This window comes from Manis pentadactyla, chromosome 6 (genome assembly GCF_030020395.1).
Source record: "Manis pentadactyla isolate mManPen7 chromosome 6, mManPen7.hap1, whole genome shotgun sequence".
NCBI classification, from domain to species: Eukaryota; Metazoa; Chordata; class Mammalia; order Pholidota; family Manidae; genus Manis; species Manis pentadactyla.
Window position 1 is genome coordinate 123,220,017 of NC_080024.1, and position 21,013 is coordinate 123,241,029.

The 21,013-nt window shown below is 36.8% G+C and overlaps 2 protein-coding genes across 3 annotated transcripts in view; one reads left to right on the plus strand and one right to left on the minus strand.

The window, feature by feature from the left end:
- The window catches only part of SLC39A6 (solute carrier family 39 member 6), a 120,990-nt gene that overhangs the window by 44,239 nt on the left and 55,738 nt on the right, over positions 1-21,013 (minus strand). The gene's annotated exons all lie outside the window — the stretch shown is intronic.
- The window catches only part of ELP2 (elongator acetyltransferase complex subunit 2), an 83,390-nt gene that overhangs the window by 16,653 nt on the left and 45,724 nt on the right, over positions 1-21,013 (plus strand). For both annotated transcript variants that reach the window (XM_036885059.2, XM_036885061.2), the window contains 8 exons: positions 4,587-4,743; positions 5,118-5,195; positions 14,860-14,924; positions 15,711-15,777; positions 16,256-16,396; positions 17,469-17,564; positions 19,099-19,199; positions 19,400-19,531. In XM_036885059.2, coding sequence (XP_036740954.2) covers positions 4,587-4,743; positions 5,118-5,195; positions 14,860-14,924; positions 15,711-15,777; positions 16,256-16,396; positions 17,469-17,564; positions 19,099-19,199; positions 19,400-19,531 — 837 coding nt within the window. The remainder of the gene's footprint in view (positions 1-4,586; positions 4,744-5,117; positions 5,196-14,859; positions 14,925-15,710; positions 15,778-16,255; positions 16,397-17,468; positions 17,565-19,098; positions 19,200-19,399; positions 19,532-21,013) is intronic.

The following is a 21,013-nucleotide window of genomic DNA, read 5'->3' on the forward strand; positions in this document are numbered from 1 at the left end:
ACTGGATCTATACTGTTGGAACTCAACCAAGAATTAGGAGAAGTGCAAATTGTAGCACTCCAAAATCTTACAACCACAGACTATTTATCGTTAAAAGAACATATGGGATATGAACAGTCCCCAGGAATGGGGTGTTCTAGTTTATCTGAATTCTCTCAGACTGTTTAAGTTCAGTCGGACAATATCCACCATATCATAGATAAGTTTTCACAAATGCCTAAGGTGCCTAACTGGTTTTCTTGGTTTCACTGGAGATGGCTGGTAATTACAGGTATGCTTTGGTTAGGTAACTATATTCCTATTATGTTAATGTGTGTGCACAATTTAATTAGTCGTTTAAAACCTATCCATGCTGAAGTTACTCTACAAGAAGATATGTCAAAGAAATAATCAATCTTCCCAGGTTTTCTTCTGCCTGCTACTTCTGTAGCTTTTCTTCTTCCTACCTAATCACAACCTTTAAATAGAACTCGTGCCACATGTCGAATTTACCGAGTATCATAATTCTTCCAAGTGGTAAAGATACCTCAAGACAAATGCTGGGCATAGAAGCCACAGGGCATAAATATGCAAAGAAGTAAAAAGCTAACCTTTTCAAACGATAAGGCTTCTCTCTCACTTACCAACTTAACATTTCCCTGTATGGCCCCGGAAGATGACTGGTTAGCCAGAGACGGGTAAGATTCCTCAAGGGAGGAACAACCTAAGACAGGCACAGTCGCAGGGGGCCATCTGGTGAGAAAATGGGGAGCAGCAGAGGTGAGGCTTAGAACCTCCCCCCTCATGTTCTGAGAGAAATCTTCTGCATACATGGATGTTTATTGCCCTCATCTAGCGCGGATTAACACATAGTCTACAGGCACACACCTGATCATCTACATTTGCTCTCTTACAACACTAAACTCTGTTTTCTAGCTTTATCTCGTATCTACCTACCACTTCAGCATTTTATTAAAAATAATAATAATAGAGAAATGTGGTATCCACATATAAATCAGGTTTAAAAATCAAATGAATATTCATATTTGAACTGACTGTGTATAGTTCATAATGCATTAACAAAACCGAAAGCTTCTGTGATGACTGCCCTTGCACTGTTCACCATGTAACTTATTCACTATGTAAGAATTTGTACTCCATGTAAGAATGTGTTCGTTATGCATCAGAAGATTGGAGACTGACGAAAATTGGGCTTGGGGTGGATTAATGATTGTGCATTGAGTATTGACCCCCCTATACAGAGATTTGTTGTGGTTAACAACTATTTGATCAATAAATATGAGAGATGCCCTCACAATATATATATATATATATATATATATATATATATATATATATAAACACACTTCCAATTGTAAAAGAAATAAGTAACCGGGATGTAATGTATAGCATAAGGAATATAGTCAAAATATTGTAACAACTTGGTACGGTGATACCTGGTACCTAGAAATATCATGTATATAAATGTTGAGTCGCTGTGTTGTACACCTGAAACTAATGTAATGCAATGCTGTTGTCAACTACCCTTCAATAAAAAAAATAAAAAAAAAAGAAGAAAAAAAAAATTCATTGCTGAGTATGGATGGACCTCTACTGATGGACATTTAAGTTGATTTTAGTTTAATCTTTCACATTTAAGCAAAGATTAAAAGTGAAAAATTAGTGCATTATACATTTGAACATCTGTCATGCAGAAGATACAGATGAGGCAGAATCCAATTCATGATTCATGTACATTGTTTTGAAGGCAAAATGTACTTGAATAAAGTACAAGGATGGCTCTATGGGTAGGCGCTCTAACTTGCTGTACCACAACCATGTGCTGTGAGTTCAGAAGAGATTTAAGAGGTAGCCTTTGGGTTGGGTCTTAAAGTGTAAGATGATTTCCTTGGGAGAACTTAAAAGGGTGAAGATTCCTGGTAGGAAAATGGCATGAATAAAACTCAGGTGAGATAGGACCTGCTTGGGGATATCCAGTTTTAACCAAAGCCTAAGATATCTTTAGGGCAGGGCTTTTCTAAAGTTTGTTCAGAGAATTATTCATCTCAAGAAGTTAGTGGGAAAAGGATCTATCGCCTATTAAGTTTGGGAAACACTGCATATCTTTTGCTTTTCTTAGAGAATTCCAACAGACATGAACCTAGTGAAGACTGAAAAGTTCTAACGTGGATGAACCTGCTTATGTTTGTTTAACTAGCGTTTCCCAAACTTATTTCAAATCTGAACTTCTCCCCCCACCCTCTTTTAAAGCTCTTAGCATCTCTTATAACTCTGAGGAACACAGTTTTGAAAGTATTTCTAGGTGATACATTGTGGGCAGTACTATTAGAGAAATAGAAGAAGATAATGTGGGAATTGGTTTACTAGCTATAAGAATTTGTTATTTATTAGCAGGCATTTGGAGGTTATTGATGTTTTCTAAACAGAGAAGTATGGGTATGAAAAGATTAATCTGACAGAGGGATGCCAAATTAGAATAGGAAAAATATGAAGGGAGGGGTATAGGGTGTATTTTGAAGGAAAAATGATTTTGGCATTGACTAGCTAGTTATCAAAGGAGTAAGACATAGTGGTAGTGGAGTGAGTAATCAAAAGCACTGGGCTTGTGACTTAGAGCTCTGGAAGGAAGGTGCTTCTACAAAGGAAAATAGGCAAGTAGGAGGAAAGATGTGGAATTCAGTTGTAGGTACAATCTTTGAATTGCTGGCTAGACACCCAAATTTGTCCTCAGAAAGAGAGAGCAGGCATGAACTTGGGGATTTTGAAGCCCCTAGACCTGAATGAAAGCAAAGAGGAATGCAGCAAACTCAATTTCTGTTTGGACTGATCTTAGCAGAGGAATCCAGAGAGCGTTTGGAGTACTCATTTGAGATCTTGAGATGAGACTTTTCCTCAGTGCTTTTCCATACTTATCCTGTCAATAGAGAGGACTTCAGGCTAATCAAGTATCTGATGGCAGACAGCACACTCAGAGAATGGCCAGAGGAGAGAATGTGAAGCCAAACATAGAGGGAAAAGATGGGGGAGGAAAGGCATAAAAGAGGGATGCAGGGAAAAGGGATTTAGGGTAATAGGCCACACATTAACCTTAGGGGCTTAAAGGTTCCTTTCCATATGCATTTGCATGCACGCAGGTGTTCAGCACACCTTGACTTCTGGTAAAAGGAAACAAACCCTAAACTGGTATAATGAAAGGTTTGAGTCTTTGAACAGTGAACATTATTTCTAAAAAAGCTGGTGAACTTGAGAGATTTCTTTTGAGTTTTTAAAATTCTCTGGTGGCTTACATATAGCCCTGCTTAAAGATGTAAGTATTTTCAATAGGTTTAATTTTTTAGGGAGTAACGACACAGACTTATGTTAAGAAAATGTTTACAGAAAAGTATAAAGATGTAAAAAAACTATATAAATCTTTACAGACGTAAATATTTCAATGAATGTTCCAGATCTCTCTAATATGTGTGTGTATAATTATACATAAGAGATTATGCTATACCTGAGTTTTTAAAAATGTTTTTTCAAGGAAGTTAAAGGTTAATGATTAAAAGAAGTTAGTGTACAGACCTTTATATGTAACTACTAATTACCTTATTGAATGGCAGGGTTCTGATTAATTAATTGGGAAAACAACTTAGGAGACATTTAAGGGACACCTCTATTTCAGCAGACAATTATTTATAGAAGATAGCTCTTGAAGTGGTGGAATTTCACACATTTGGAGCTCTAAGAAATACACCTAAAAATAGCAGAAATGATGCTACTGGGAATAATCTTGTATGGCAAGCAAGTAGACTTGATAAACAAATGGGATTTCTCAGTTCTGTTTGCCAGTTTTCCACTTTCCGGCTGTGCTTTATTCAGGCAAGTATCGTGAGTGGATGCTAAAAGTACTTGGTAAGAGTTTGTTGAAGAATAGACTATTTACTTATTCCCAAAGTATAATCTCACATATTACCACCAAAAAATTTATAATGAAAAACCTGGCCGACACTGCCTTTACTAAGATACCAAGGTTAACTTCACTAAAATGGGACAAATTGACATTTGTGCCTCCTGATACATGACTCATTTAGGTAGTCATTATGTCAAAATGTATATCCTGAGTCTATTTGTGAGGAAACATCAGATTAATCCAAAAGGAGGAACATTCCACAAAGCTGGCCTGTATTTTTAAAAAATGTCAATGTCATGGACATCTTCCCATGGTAATAAGCATATATATTTCTCTGTGTTACCCTTTTTATTGGATAAAGTGTATGTCAACAATAATTTATTTAATTAGTTCTCTGTTAATAATTGTAGGTTGACTGCAATTTTTCACTGTTACAATTTGTGATGAATATCCTTCTGCATTTGTTTTTTATTATTTGTTACAGTAGTGCTGTTAACATCTCAGATTAGATTCTTAGATATGGGATGATGTGTCAAAGGGTATGCACATTTTATGTGCAGACAGACTTCTCAAAAGTTTGCATTCTCTTTGACTAAGGGGATCAATACCTTTAATCCTGTGATTCCAGTTAAATAAAGGTAAAACTGATAATTACTTTTTTATCATAATGTTTTTGTCATTCTTACTGATTCAGCTTTTAAAAGCAGTCCATCTCCAAGGCCATGAAGGACCTGTTTATGCAGTGCATGCTGTTTACCAGAGGAGGGCATCAAATGTTGCACTGCAAACACTTATAGTTTCTGCATCTTCAGATTCTACTGTTCGAGTCTGGTCTAAAAAGGGCTCAGAAGGTAGGTTTAGAGAAATAATCCAAAAAGTGGAATAACAGTTGTCAAACGAATGACAACTCGAAGAGTCATGTTTTCAGTTTTTCAAGCAATTAAAAATGTTTTAATTCTAATCTAAATGTTTGTGTTTCTTACACTTTTCCAAAATTCCTTATGCCAAACTGTTAGTTAAATTCCTTCTAAGCCTGTTCATATAAGACATTTTTTTCTCTGTAACCTTGTTAAAAATTGACCATGTAAACTCATATGGTCAGTGGGGGCTTAGAATTGACTTATCTCATCTGCCTGCTGACTCCCTGGGCTGTAATGATACTACCTAGTTTCTCTGGGTGGATAAGCTCAGTTAGTTATTCATGGTGTTTCTTTTTATTTCTTAGTAACATGCCTTCAGACCTTGAACTTTGGAAATGGATTCACTCTGGCTCTCTGCTTATCTTTTTTGCCTAATACTAATGGTGAGTGTCCTGCTAATTATAAATTAAAAGAGCAATGTATTTGTATACTTCTATATGACCAGTACCTAAAAGAAACATATTGGGTCTTAATTCTGGATCTAAGGGTTTTCATGAAGCAAGTTGAGATATGGACAAAATACAATTGTTTTTAATAGTCAAATGATCTGATTATAGAACGTAAAGTTAAGGGAGGCTATTAGGAATTTTGATAGCTGTTGAAAATTTTGGTAGCTGTACAAGTCTAGAAGATAAGTCCTCTAGGTTGATACTACTATTTATCAAATATGTTGGTGATGCATGTGGATCTAATTTGGGAAAATAAGCTAATTCTTTAGAAGGTGAAGTTCTGGGATAAGTTGAAAAAGTCCTGAAGATATATCATGTGAGCATAATGACAGTTTGCCCAAGACCACTTAAAATCTCCCAACAGAAATATTTCCCCTTTGCTACAAAACCCGTCTGTACCTAGCTTTCATTATCCTCCAAAAAGATGATGGCCAGTATGAGTAACTCAGTCTCTGCTTCCTCAGCTACCAGGAGTAAAGACGAGTGGAGAGAGGCAGGCCAGGAAGCCACTTGGAGCTGTGACTCTGGTTTCACATGATGCTTCCACTTTGTAGGAGAACTCCCTGGGAGGAGGAACTCACACATTTGAGTTTTGTATCTTAGAATTTAATTTCTTCCCATCTACACTGAGACCAAGTGACTGGTGTTCTGTTTTTACTTGATTTAAAATGAGGGAAATCTTTGAAAAACACACTTGGTAGGGAGTCCTTATTTTATTTTGCTCCAGAGTCATTAGGGATGTCCTTTGGTAATATGAATTAGTTTTTTTATTTGTAAGCCACATCTAATTACATGCATTTTTAAGAATTGAGGTATAATTGACATACATCATATTAGGTTCAGGTATACAACATAATGATTCAATATTTATATATATTGCAAAATGATCGTGGTAAGTTTGGTTAGCATCCATCACCATATATAGAGTTAGAGAATTTTTTTTTTTTTTTTTTTTTTTTTTTTAATAATTATTTTTTATTGAAGGGTAGTTGACACACAGTATTACATTACATGAGTTTCAAGTGTACAACACAGTGGTAGAACATTTATATACATAATTCTAGGTTCCAGCTATCACCCTACCAGGCTGTTACAATATCTTGACTATATTCCTTATGCTATACATTACATCCCGGTTACTTATTTATTTTACCATTGGAAGTCTGTCCTTTTTTTTTTTTTTTTTTTTTTTTTTTGTGAGGGCATCTCTCATATTTATTGATCAAATGGTTGTTAACGACAATAAAATTCTGTATAGGGGAGTCAATTCTCAATGCACAATCATTATTCCACCCCAAGCCTAATTTTTGTCAGTCTCCAATCTTCTGAGGCATAACAAACAAGTTCTTACATGTAGAACAAATTCTTACATAATGAATAAGTTACATAGTGAACAGTACAAGGGCAGTCATCACAGAAACTTTCGGTTTTGCTCATGCATTATGAACTCTAAACAGTCAGTTCAAATATGAATACTCATTTGGTTTTTATACTTGATTTATATGTGGATACCACATTTCTCTCTTTATTATTATTATTTTTAATAAAATGCTGAAGTGGTAGGTAGATACAAGATAAAGGTAGAAAACATAGTTTAGTGTTGTAAGAGAGCAAATGTAGATGATCAGGTGTGTGCCTGTAGACTATGTGTTAATCCAAGCTAGACAAGGGCAATAAAACATCCACGTATGCAAAGATTTCTCTCAGAACGGGGGGGTGAGGTTCTAAGCCTCACCTCTGTTGATCCCCAATTTCTCACCTGATGGCCCCCCTGCGACTGTGCCTGTCTTAGGTTGTTCCTCCCTTGAGGAATCTTACCCGTCTCTGGCTAACCAGTCATCTTCCGGGGCCATACAGGGAAATGTGAAGTTGGTAAGTGAGAGAGAAGCCTTATTGTTTGAAAAAGTTAGCTTTTTACTTCTTTGCATATTTATGCCCTGTGGCTTCTATGCCCAGCATTTGTCTTGAGGTATCTTTACCACTTGGAAGAATTATGATACTCGGTAAATTTGATATGAGGCACGAATTCTATTTAAGGGTTGTAATTAGGAAGGAAGAAGAAAAGCTATAGAAGTAGCAGGCGGAAGAAAACATGGGAAGATTGATTATTTCTTTGATATATCTTCTTGTAGAGTAACTTCAGCATGTATAGGTTTTAAGCTACTACTTAAATTGCACACACACATTAACATAATAGGAGTATAGTTACATAACCAAAGCATATCTGTAATTACCAGCCATCTGCAGTGAAACCAAGAAAACCAGTTAGGCACCTTAGGCATTTGTGAAAACTTATCTATGATATGGTGGATATTGTCCAACTGAACTAGAACAGTCTGAGAGAAATCAGACAAATTAAAACAACCCATTCCTGGGGACTGTTCACATGCCATATGTTCTTTTAACAGTAAATAGTTTTTAGTTGTAAGACTTTGGAGCGCTACAATTTGTACTTCTCCAAATTCTTGGTTGAGTTCCAACAGTATAGATCCAGTCAAATTTGTTGTTTTACTGTATGCACAGGCCAGCTTAGATATCTCCTTCCTCATTCCCATGGCAGGACCAGGAACTGGTGGGATGAGTGCATCTACAGCTGTAGCAGTGCGTGGATCTTTGTTGGGGTTTTTTGATGATCATCTTCTGGCATGAGTCTTCCAGAGAGTGCAGATGTTGGAAGTTCTTTTTCATATCGTATCTTAGTTCATTTTCAGGGTAGCCCAATTAGGCTTTGATCCTCTGTATAAACACAAACAGACCCTTTGCCTACACTTTTATATGCCCTTTATACCCTTGTGTAGAACTCGTTGGAGGTTACCACACAGGAACTGCCCTTTTTTTTTTTTTTTTTTGCTATCACTAATCTACACTTACATGACGAATATTATGTTTACTAGGCTCTCCCCTATACCAGGTCTCCCCTATAAACCCCTTTACAGTCACTGTCCATCAGCATAGCAAAATGTTGTAGAATCACTACTTGCCTTCTCTGTGTTGTACAGCCCTCCCTTTTCTCCTACCCCCCCATGCATGTTAATCTTAATACCCCCCTACTTCTCCCCCCCTTATCCCTCCCTACCCACCCATCCTCCCCAGTCCCTTTCCCTTTGGTACCTGTTAGTCCATTCTTGAGTTCTGTGATTCTGCTGCTGTTTTGTTCCTTCAGTTTTTCCTTTGTTCTTATATTCCACAGATAAGTGAAATCATTTGGTATTTCTCTTTCTCCGCTTGGCTTGTTTCACTGAGCATAATACCCTCCAGCTCCATCCATGTTGCTGCAAATGATTGGATTTGCCCTTTTCTTATAGCTGAGTAGTATTCCATTGTGTATATGTACCACATCTTCTTTATCCATTCATCTATTAATGGACATTTAGGTTGCTTCCAATTCTTGGCTATTGTAAATAGTGCTGCGATAAACATAGGGGTGCATCTGTCTTTCTCAAACTTGATTGCTGCATTCTTAGGGTAAATTCCTAGGAGTGCAATTCCTGGGTCAAATGGTAAGTCTGTTTTGAGCATTTTGATGTACCTCCATACTGCTTTCCACAATGGTTGAACTAACTTACATTCCCACCAGCAGTGTAGGAGGGTTCCCCTTTCTCCACAGCCTCGCCAACATTTGTTGTTGTTTGTCTTTTGGATGGCAGCCATCCTTACTGGTGTGAGGTGATACCTCATTGTAGTTTTAATTTGCATTTCTCTGATAATTAGCGATGTGGAGCATCTTTTCATGTGTCTGTTGGCCATCTGTATTTCTTTTTTGGAGAACTGTCTGTTCAGTTCCTCTGCCCATTTTTTAATTGGGTTATTTGTTTTTTGTTTGTTGAGGCGTGAGAGCTCCTTATATATTCTGGACGTCAAGCCTTTATCGGATGTGTCATTTTCAAATATATTCTCCCATACTGTAGGGATCCTTCTTGTTCTATTGATGGTGTCTTTTGCTGTACAGAAGCTTTTCAGCTTAATATAGTCCCACTTACTCATTTTTGCTGTTGTTTTCCTTGCCCGGGGAGATATGTTCAAGAAGAGGTCACTCATGTTTATGTCTAAGAGGTTTTCGCCTATGTTTTCTTCCAAGAGTTTAATGGTTTCATGGCTTACATTCAGGTCTTTGATCCATTTTGAGTTTACTTTTGTATATGGGGTTAGACAATGGTCCAGTTTCATTCTCCTACATGTAGCTGTCCAGTTTTGCCAGCACCACCTGTTGAAGAGACTGTCATTTCGCCATTGTATGTCCATGGCTCCTTTATCAAATATTAATTGACCATATATGTCTGGGTTAATGTCTGGATTCTCTAGTCTGTTCCATTGATCTGTGGCTCTGCTCTTGTGCCAGTACCAAATTGTCTTGATTACTATGGCTTTATAGTAGAGCTTGAAGTTGGGGAGTGAGATCCCCCCTACTTTATTCTTCTTTCTCAGGATTGCTTTGGCTATTCGGGGTCTTTGGTGTTTCCATATGAATTTTTGAATTATTTGTTCCAGTTCATTGAAGAATGTTGCTGGTAGTTTCATAGGGATTGCATCAAATCTGTATATTGCTTTGGGCAGGATGGCCATTTTAACGATATTAATTCTTCCTAGCCACGAGCATGGGATGAGTTTCCATCTGTTAGTGTCCCCTTTAATTTCTCTTAAGAGTGACTTGTAGTTTTCAGAGTATAAGTCTTTCACTTCTTTGGTTAGGTTTATTCCTAGGTATTTTAATTTTTTTGATGCAATTGTGAATGGAGTTGTTTTCCTGATTTCTCTCTCTGTTGGTTCATTGTTAGTATATAGGAAAGCCACAGATTTCTGTGTGTTGATTTTGTATCCTGCAACTTTGCTGTATTCCGATATCAGTTCTAGTAATTTTGGGGTTGAGTCTTTAGGGTTTTTTATGTACAGTATCATGTCATCTGCAAATAGTGACAGTTTAACTTCTTCTTTACCAATCTGGATTCCTTGTATTTCTTTATTTTGTCTGATTGCCGTGGCTAGGACCTCCAGTACTATGTTAAATAACAGTGGAGAGAGTGGGCATCCCTGTCTAGTTCCCGATCTCAGAGGAAATGCTTTCAGCTTCTCGCTGTTCAATATAATGTTGGCTGTGGGTTTATCATAGATGGCCTTTATTATGTTGAGGTACTTGCCCTCTATTCCCATTTTGCTGAGAGTTTTTAACATGAATGGATGTTGAACTTTGTCAAATGCTTTTTCAGCATCTATGGAGATGATCATGTGGTTTTTGTCTTTCTTTTTGTTGATGTGGTGGATGATGTTGATGGACTTTCGAATGTTGTACCATCCTTGCATCCCTGGAATGAATCCCACTTGGTCATGGTGTATGATCCTTTTGATGTATTTTTGAATTCGGTTTGCTAATATTTTGTTGAGTATTTTTGCATCTACGTTCATCAGGGATATTGGTCTGTAGTTTTCTTTTTTGGTGGGGTCTTTGCCTGGTTTTGGTATTAGGGTGATGTTAGCTTCATAGAATGAGTTTGGGAGTATCCCCTCCTCCTCTATTTTTTGGAAAACTTTAAGGAGAATGGGTATTATGTCTTCCCTGTATGTCTGATAAAATTCCGAGGTAAATCCATCTGGCCCGGGGATTTTGTTCTTTGGTAGTTTTTTGATTACCTCTTCAATTTCGTTGCTGGTAATTGGTCTGTTTAGATTTTCTGTTTCTTCCTGGGTCAATCTTGGAAGGTTATATTTTTCTAGGAAGTTGTCCATTTCTCCTAGGTTTCCCAGCTTGTTAGCATATAGGTTTTCATAGTATTCTCCAATAATTCTTTGCATTTCCGTGGGGTCCGTCGTGATTTTTCCTTTCTCGTTTCTGATACTGTTGATTTGTGTTGATTCTCTTTTCTTCTTAATAAGTCTGGCTAGAGGCTTATCTATTTTGTTTATTTTCTCGAAGAACCAGCTCTTGGTTTCATTGATTTTTGCTATTGTTTTATTCTTCTCAATTTTATTTATTTCTTCTCTGATCTTTATTATGTCCCTCCTTCTGCTGACCTTAGGCCTCATCTGTTCTTCTTTTTCCAATTTCGATAATTGTGACATTAGACCATTCATTTGGGATTGCTCTTCCTTTTTTAAATATGCTTGGATTGCTATATACTTTCCTCTTAAGACTGCTTTTGCTGTGTCCCACAGAAGTTGGGGCTTAGTGTTGTTGTTGTCATTTGTTTCCATATATTGCTGGATCTCCATTTTGATTTGGTCATTGATCCATTGATTATTTAGGAGCGTGTTGTTAAGCCTCCATGTGTTTGTGAGCCTCTTTTCTTTCTTTGTACAGTTTATTTCTAGTTTTATGCCTTTGTGGTCTGAAAAGTTGGTTGGTAGGATTTCAATCTTTTGGAATTTTCTGAGGCTCTTTTTGTGGCCTAGTATGTGGTCTATTCTGGAGAATGTTCCATGTGCACTTGAGAAGAATGTATATCCCGCTGCTTTTGGATGTAGAGTTCTATAGATGTCTATTAGGTCCATCTGCTCTACTGTGTTGTTCAGTGCTTCCGTGTCCTTACTTATTTTCTGCCCAGTGGATTTATCCTTTGGGGTGAGTGGTGTGTTGAAGTCTCCTAGAATGAATGCATTGCAGTCTATATCCCCCTTTAGTTCTGTTAGTATTTGTTTCACATATGCTGGTGCTCCTGTGTTGGGTGCATATATATTTAGAATGGTTATATCCTCTTGTTTGACTGAGCCCTTTATCATTATGTAGTGTCCTTCTTTATCTCTTGTTACTTTCTTTGTTTTGAAGTCTATTTTGTCTGATATTAGTACTGCAACCCCTGCTTTCTTCTCACTGTTGTTTGCTTGAAATATGTTTTTCCATCCCTTGACTTTTAGTCTGTACATGTCTTTGGGTTTGAGGTGAGTTTCTTGTAAGCAGCATATAGATGGGTCTTGCTTTTTTATCCATTCTGTTACTCTGTGTCTTTTGATTGGTGCATTCAACCCATTAACATTTAGGGTGACTATTGAAAGATATGTACTTATTGCCATTGCAGGCTTTAAATTCGTGGTTACCAAAGGTTCAAGGTTAGCCTCTTTAGTATCTTACTGCCTAACTTAGCTCGCTTATTGAGCTGTTATATACACTGTCTGGAGATTCTTTTCTTCTCTCCCTTCTTGTTCCTCCTCCTCGATTCTTCATATGTTGGGTGTTTTGTGCTGTGCTCTTTCTAGGAGTGCTCCCATCTAGAGCAGTCCCTGTAAGATGTTCTGTAGAGGTGGTTTGTGGAAAGCAAATTCCCTCAGCTTTTGTTTGTCTGGGAATTGTTTAATCCCACCGTCATATTTGAATGATAGTCGTGCTGGATACAGTATCCTTGGTTCAAGGCCCTTCTGTTTCATTGTATTAAATATATCATGCCATTCTCTTCTGGCCTGTAGGGTTTCTGTTGAGAAATCTGACGTTAGCCTGATGGGTTTCCCTTTATAGGTGACCTTTTTCTCTCTAGCCGCCTTTAACACTCTTTCCTTGTCCTTGATCTTTGCCATTTTAATTATTATGTGTCTTGGTGTTGCCCTTCTTGGATCCTTTCTGTTGGGGGTTCTGTGTATTTCCGTGGTCTGTTTGATTACTTCCTCCCCCAGTGTGGGGAAGTTTTCAGCAATTATTTCTTCTAAGATACTTTCCATCTCTTTGCCTCTCTCTTCTTCTTCTGGGACCCCTATAATACGGATATTGCTCCTTTTAGATTGGTCACACAGTTCTCTTAATATTGTTTCATTCCTGGAGATCCTTTTGTCTCTCTCTATGTCAGCTTCTATGCGTTCCTGTTCTCTGATTTCAATTCCATCAATGGCCTCTTGCATTCTATCCATTCTGCTTATAAACCCTTCCAGAGTTTGTTTCATTTCTGCGATCTCCTTTCTGGCATCTGTGATCTCTTTCCGGACTTCATCCCATTTTTCTTGCGTGTTTCTCTGCATCTCTGTCAGCATGTTTATGATTCTTATTTTGAATTCTTTTTCAGGGAGACTGGTTAGGTCTGTCTCCTTCTCTGGTGTTGTCTCTGTGATCTTTGTCTGCCTGTAGCTTTGCCTTTTCATGGTGATAGGAATAGTCTGCAGAACTGGGACGAGTGACGGCTGGAAGGACTTCCTTTCTTGTTGGTTTGTGGCCCTCCTCTCCTGGGAGAACAGCGGTCTCTAGTGGCTTGTGCTGCGCAGCTGCGCGCAGACAGGGTTTCTGCTTCCTGCCCGGCTGCTATGGAGTTAATCTCCGCTGTTGCTGTGGGCGTGGCCTGGCTCGGGCAGCTACTCCAAAATGGTGGAGTCGCGTTGGAGCAGGAGCTGCTGGGAGGCTATTTATCTCCGTAAGGGGCCTCCCTGCTCCCTGCAGCCCAGGGGTTAGGGTGCCCTGAGATCCCGGGTTCCCTACCTCTGGATTAAGTGACCCGCCCTGCCCCTTTAAGACTTCCAAAAAGCACCCGCCAAAACAAAACAACGACCACAAAAAAAAACAAGAAAAAAATTTTTTTAATTAAAAAAAAAAAAAAAGGTGGTCGTTCGTTTTTCTTTATTCTCCGGTGCCAGCCTCAGGCCTCTGCTCACCGGTCTTTCTGCCCTGTTTCCCTAATATTGGGGTCCCTGTCCCTTTAAGACTTCCAAAAAGCGCTCGCCAAAACAAAGCAGCAAAAAAGCAAAAAAAAAAAAAAATGGTCGCGCGCTTTTCTTATGTCCTCTGTCGCCCAGCCTCCAGTGCCTGCTCACTGTTCTTGCTGCCCTGTTTTCCCAGTATCGAGGGCCCTGCACTCTGGCCCGGATGGCTGGGGCTGGGTGTTCGGCAACCCTGGGCTCCGTCTCCCTCCCGCTCTGCCCGCTCCTCTCCCGCCGGGAACTGGGGGGAGGGGCGCTCGGCTCCCGCGGGGCCGGGGCTTGTATCTCACCCACTTCGCGAGGCGCTGGGTTCTCTCAGGTGCGGATGTGGTCTGGATATTGTCCTGTGTCCTCTGGTCTTTATTCTAGGAAGGGTTGTCTTTGTTATATTTTCATAGATATATGTTGTTTTGGGAGGAGATTTCCGCTGCTCTACTCACGCCGCCATCTTCCGCCCCCCCACCGAGTTAGAGAATTTTTAAGATCTACTTTCTCAGTAAATTTCAGTATGCTCCTTGATTTGTTCTATAATTGCTTAGAGAATTTTGTTTTGTTATTCTAACAAGATGTAAAGTCCTTGAAATAATAAAGATACCTTAAATCTTTATGCAGTAGCCGTGATGCTAAACTCATAGCTCTTCCATTTAATTATTCAGTTGGGCTAACATCTTCTCATAGTAGTCTTTTGACTGACACAGTGGAAATGTTCCCAACTTGTTTTTGAACTTCTCTCTTTACTCTTCCTTCTATCATAAATGAAAGAATGGAGGAAAGGACTCTTTTATTAATAGTCATTCCTTGCCAAGTATCCATTTAATGGAATATTTTAGAGTTCATTTTATTTCTAGAGACATTTATTGAGCACTTCCAATTTATTTGTTCAGGGTGTGGGAAGTAGAAGTTAGGATTCCTTATTTAGAGCTTAGAATCCAGCATAGGTGATAATCATAACATATAACGGAATACTTACAGTGAAGCCTCTTTTCTTCCCCAGTACCAGTATTAGCATGTGGTGATGATGACTGCAAAATTCACTTACTTGTTCAACAAAAGGATCAGGTAATTAATGGTTTTATTAAGAGACTAGAATTATGTTGTGCTTAATTACATATCTTAACATAGACTATTTCCAGATTATAGAATTTTAGGGTGTTCCCATCTAAACCAAAGTAATTCAATAAGAGAATCTTTTTTGACCATCCTGTTAGATAGTTTTCTACTCTTTGTTTGAACACCAAGTAACTGCTGACTTGACCACCAGGTTCGGAGTTGTTAAGGAAAAACAGGACATTAGATGGGGGGAGGAGACAATGAAGATGGTAATGCCTTTTTTTGTTTTGTTTTGTTTTTCACTTAAAGTATAACATACCTATGATGGAATACCCCCATTAGTATTTATTTGTCCTCTTGATCTTTACCTACATTTTGAGTGGGTTAAACTAGAGGAGAGAAGTTCAGAAAGGGGGGTTGATTAACTCTAGGGTCATTTATCATTATAAAGGAGGTACTTGTTTCTTTGCATTCCATAAGTTTAAAATGGTTGTGAAATGCCAACTACCCAACTTTTTCCAATAAGACAGCACAATGTCATTTTACCCTATAAACACAGAATATTTAAGGTCTACAGATAATTAATATATCTATTCAGCATTGCTTAATTAGATGATTTAGATGATTATGAGATTTTTCATTCCCAAACAAGAGCTCTCTCTTACATCTTAGGTAGTATTCCTAGTTAAACAAACAAACACAGTAGGACTGACTGATATCCCAAATGAAATCACTGATATACATAAAAATATTAAATTCTTACATCTAGCCCAATGATTTTTGTTATTTTACTAGTTTCAGAAAATGCTTTTTCTCTGTGGACATGAGGATTGGATAAGAGGTGTGGAATGGGCTGCCTTTGGTCAGTATGAAACTTTGGTAAAGTAAATGTGGTGGGGACAAGTATATGTAACTTACAAAGAAAGAAGCCTCTTATATTTTCATTAAAAATTTTTTTGTATGTAACGTTTTTTATCGTCCCAATTAGAAAAAAAAATACTTATCCTTTCTGTTATCTATTAATTGGGGTGGTAGAGGATGAAACAAGTTGATGTTTAATAGAGGACAGTAGCTCACTATTCCACATGCAGACATTCTTGAGAAATTCTTTGTAGAACTTAGTAGACTATATATAAAAATACCACATTATAACCATTTACTAACATCATATGTATATTTGTCAATATTACTAAAAATGAATATAGCCCAAACAAATAGGGTAAGGAAGCAAAGTAATTTTTTCAGGATATCTAGAAATGTGCATTTTATAGAATAGAAAGTCTTATACCTAAGTTTAATAATATAATGTTTTAAAAATAATAAAATTTGTTTTTAATTAGGTAGAGATCTTTTCCTAGCAAGTTGTTCACAAGATTGCCTGATACGAATATGGAAGCTGTATATAAAATCGACATCTTTAGAAACTCAGGATGATGATAACATAAAACTGAAGGAAAATACTTTTACTATAGAAAATGGAAGTGAGTAAATAAAGGAAATGTTTGACATAACAATACTTAGGTCATCTAGCTGATTAATTCGTATTTCACTACACACCCATGTGAAAGCTAGTTTTTTAGAATATCAGAGCCCTACCTGAAACTTGTACTAAGCTTTTTAAAAAAATTTTTTATGTCAGGATGAGTTATTTTTCATGTATGAAACTTATATTAGGATTTTTTAAGTTGCTGAAAATAGCGTTCAGTGTTTTCTCAACAGATTAATTTATAAAATGCTACTAAATTTGCCGTTTTAGCATAGGAAGGTATACAGGAATAATGTGAAATATCCCTAGCTTTGTTGGAGGATATTCATGAGACTAAATCCCTACGTTTGAGCAGTACTTGCAATTCTGATTTTCTTACTCTCTGGCATCAGTACAGTACCACTTTCGTAGCAGGTCCTTAGAAATGTTGGATTTGAAGGAGCTATTTGTGCATGTGTATCTCAATTACAGAGTTAGTCCTCAGTGAGCATTATGCATCCAGGAATACTTTTTTGTTCTTACTCTTGGTTATAAAGCTTATTAGAGTTGAAATTTTGGTAACATAGGTTATGAGGAGAACCAAGTAATATTATGACCAGCAAATTATGAGTAGCTATTCCCAAATATTAAATTTCTTGTGATATTTTTTATTAATTATTTTTTGAAAGGTTATAGTACTTAATTCCTGTATTTCTGCATTTATCTTAAGTTTTTGTTTTTTTCATGGTATTTTAGGCTCTTACACTCTGATAAATGATGAGTGAGGATACCAAGGAGGCTGGGCATAACTATTTTTGCTTTTTAATTATAGTATAACAGTAACTATACAGAAAATTTGTAAAATAGAAGATACTCCTTAATACTTAATTATGGCAAGAAAACTTTATGTATGTTTAAGAACTTTTTTCTCCTATAATTTTGAACAATTGGTGAAGTTAATGAAATTTAGAATGCATGTTCCTTTTATTGAATCTAAATCAGTTCCTGTTCTGATTCTTCTCTTTCTGGTACTTAATTATGCATTTGAGCTCAGAGGAAAGAATATTTACTCATCGCTCTTGTTGTAGGTATTGAAATAGTATTTGCCATCAATTTGGAGACTGTGCTGGCTGGTCATGAAAACTGGGTAAATGCAGCTCATTGGCAGCCTTCATTTTACAAAGGTAGGAAGAAAAGTGTACACATGTCCCTCATTGCAGTTAAACTGCATATACAGGATTTTAAGCTGACCAAATGAAGTGGAAGATTTTCTTTTACTGTGATTAGCAATCTCAAATGCAAGACATTTCCAAGTTGGCAAGTGTAATACTGCAGTCCTTTTCTGCTGGACATTTTAGTCTATTGAGAATGTACTCCTGAGAGGAAAAGTATGATTTGTGCCATGATTTGCCATAAAAACATTGTTTGCTATGATTTAGATTCCACATATAAGTGAAATCCTATGGTATTTATCTTTCTTTATCTTATTTCACTTAGCACAATACCCTCTAGGTCCATCCATGCTGTTGTGAATGACAAGGTTTCATTTATTTTTATGACTGAGTAATATTACATTGTGTATATGTACCACATCTTTATCCATTCATTTATCAATGGACATTTTAGGTTGCTTCCATATCTTAGCTATGCTGTGATAAATATAGGACTGCATATATCTTTTCAAATTAGTGTTTTTGTTTTCTTCAGGCAAATTCACAGAAATAGAATTACTGGGTTGTATAGTATTTCTGTTTTTAGTTTTTTGAGAAGAAACTATGCTTTCCTTAGTGGCTGCAGCAATTGATATTCTCACCAGTGTATGAAGGTTTCCTTTTCTCCACATTCTTGCCAACTCTTGCTATTTCTTGTTTTTTTTATTTTTAAAATTTTAGCCATTCTGATTGGCATGAAGTCATATTATCTCATAGTGGTTTTGATTTGCATTTTCCTGATGATTAGTGATGTTGAGCATCTTTTCATATGTCTATTGGCCACCTTCTTCTTTGGAAAAAATGTCTATTCAGGTCCTCTGCCCAATTTTTAATCAGATTACTTGTTGTTTTTTTTGTTGTTGTTTTGGTGTTATGTTGTATGACTTCTTTATATATTTTGGATATTAGCCCCTTATCAGATGTATCATTTCCAAATATCTTCTCCCTTTCAGTAGGTTGCCCTTTTATTTTCTTGGTGGTTTCCTTTACTCTGCAGAAGTTTTTTATTTTGATGTAGTCCATCTTGTTTATTTTTGCTTTTGTTTCCCTTGCCTGGGGAAACATCCAGAAAAAGTTAGTAATGCTTACATTTAGGAGTTTACTGCCTATGCTTCTTAAAGTTTATGGTTTCAAGTCTTATGTTTTGGTCTTTAGTCCATTTTGAATTTATCTTTGCCTGTGGTGTAAGACAGTGGTCCAGTTTCGTTCTTTTGCATGTAGCTATCTAGTTTTCCCAACACCGTTTATTGAAGAGATATCTTTACTCATTGTATATTCTTGCCTCCTTTATCATATGAGCATGAGTTTATTTCTGGGTTCTCTATTCTGTTCCATTGATCTGTGTATCTTATTTTTGTGTCATATGTTAGGCTTTCATGTTTCCAAATTTTGCTATTGCAATGCTGTAGTGAATTTTCTTCGAGTATTGTGCAATGTTGTGCTTTTCTGGTAATCTATAAGCACAATCATTGTTGATCATCTAAGAGCATTAGTTTTTATTCTTCAGATGGTGTTCTACAGCAGCCAATGAGATTATTGTCCGCCTCAATGGATAAAACCATGATTCTTTGGGCTCCAGATGAAGAGTCAGGAGTTTGGCTAGAACAGGTAATTATGTGAATATTTAAGAAGCAGAAAATCAGGGTTAATGAACAACATTTAAATTCCAAGTCTATTTTCCTAGAGCTACAAATGTTCACTCTTTGTATATGTTAAATAAGCAAGAATGTAACAGTCTCTGGAATCAATAGTTAATATTGTGAGAAAAGTGAGCTATGATTATGAATTGTTTTCTGTCTTTTAAATAGGTTCGAGTAGGTGAGGTAGGTGGAAATACTCTGGGATTTTATGATTGCCAATTCAATGAAGATGGCTCCATGATCATTGCTCATGCCTTCCATGGAGCATTGTACCTTTGGAAACAGAATGCAGCTAACTCAGTAAGAAAAGCTCTTTTAAATAAAGCATTTCTAATCAAATAGATTAAACACTAAATGAAACATAGATAAACACTGTTGTTTTACTTATTACACTCTACAGGAAAATAGTAAAAGCATTTAAGTTCAAATGGCATCACTTCTTTCTGTAGACATTACACTGTAGTAGTACAAGGTAAGAAACTTGCGCTTTACTAAGAATAAAAGTATTCCTTTGTTCAGCATTGTTGAGGTATTAAAATGTACACATAGGTAACTTTTATACATAAGTGAACTTTATGTAAATTTCAAGCTGTCCCTTTAAGCTATATGAATTTTTTGATGGGAGTTTTTCCTTAAATATATATAACTTTCCTGTTTTCTTAAGATAACATAATTTGTTATTTTCTTGTTGAACAGGTACAGCTTCTCCTAGATAATTTTTGAATGAATGACTGACAAAAAGGCATTAGGAATACCTGTTATTTTGGGGTGGACCATATCAGTGTTCTCAGAGGCTATTGATATGTGTAATTCTAAAGGCCTTCCAAATATTGGGTTCTTTTAAATGTTTCTTTATAATTTTTGGTCTCTTTTCAAAGAGAGTTAATCTTCCTCTAGTCAGTCTTTCAGCATTATTCCTTATATTTCCTATTTGCTTCTGACCTGCTTCTTTGGCTTTGGGGAAATGAGGTAGCAGTATCAGTGCTAAGAGCACAGGCTTTGGAGCTAGACATTCTGGGTTCAGATCCTGGCACCAGCACTTATTAGCTGTGTGCCCTTGAGGACATTACCAAACCTCTTTCTCAGGTTCCTCAGCTGTGAAATGTGGATAGTAATAGCACCTACTCATAGGGTTTTTATGGCGCTTAAATGAGTTAATATTTGTACAGTTTGAAAAATAGGGAGTGCCACATACTGGATACTATAGAATATATTTTAACTTAAATGAAAGAAAAAAGAACATTGAGTAAAACGTGAGTCCCCAGATTCTGAATGTGTATCTGATGACTTCCTTTATAAAGTAAAAAATTGATGGATTTGCATAACCTTTAGTTTATAGGCTTTGTAATAGTCTTGTCACCTATGAGGATTTGATTTCTCAGTACATGGAGTGATTTACTCTCTCTTGTATCTTCCATTTGGAGTTGGCCTTCAAGATTGTTTCTACTATGAAATGAACCAGGGGGTCATCAGCTAGGACACTTTGAAATAAAATGTATTTTAGGATAAATTTAGTTTCATTCTTAACTTGGAACTCCTTTGAGCTGTATTTCATCTGGTCTTTGAAGGCCTTCATAGAAAAAGAGCATCAAACGAGTAAGGAGAAACTCAAACCAGAGAAAAGAATTTCACTGTACCTGTGCTTATAATTTGGCTTCAGATTTATAATTCGTACTTAACAAGTATTTAAGGTGATTTTTAAAAATAAACCTATTTTTTAGAGGAGTTTCAGGTTCACAGAAAAACTGAACAGAAAATTCAGTGCGTCCCCATATGCCCCTG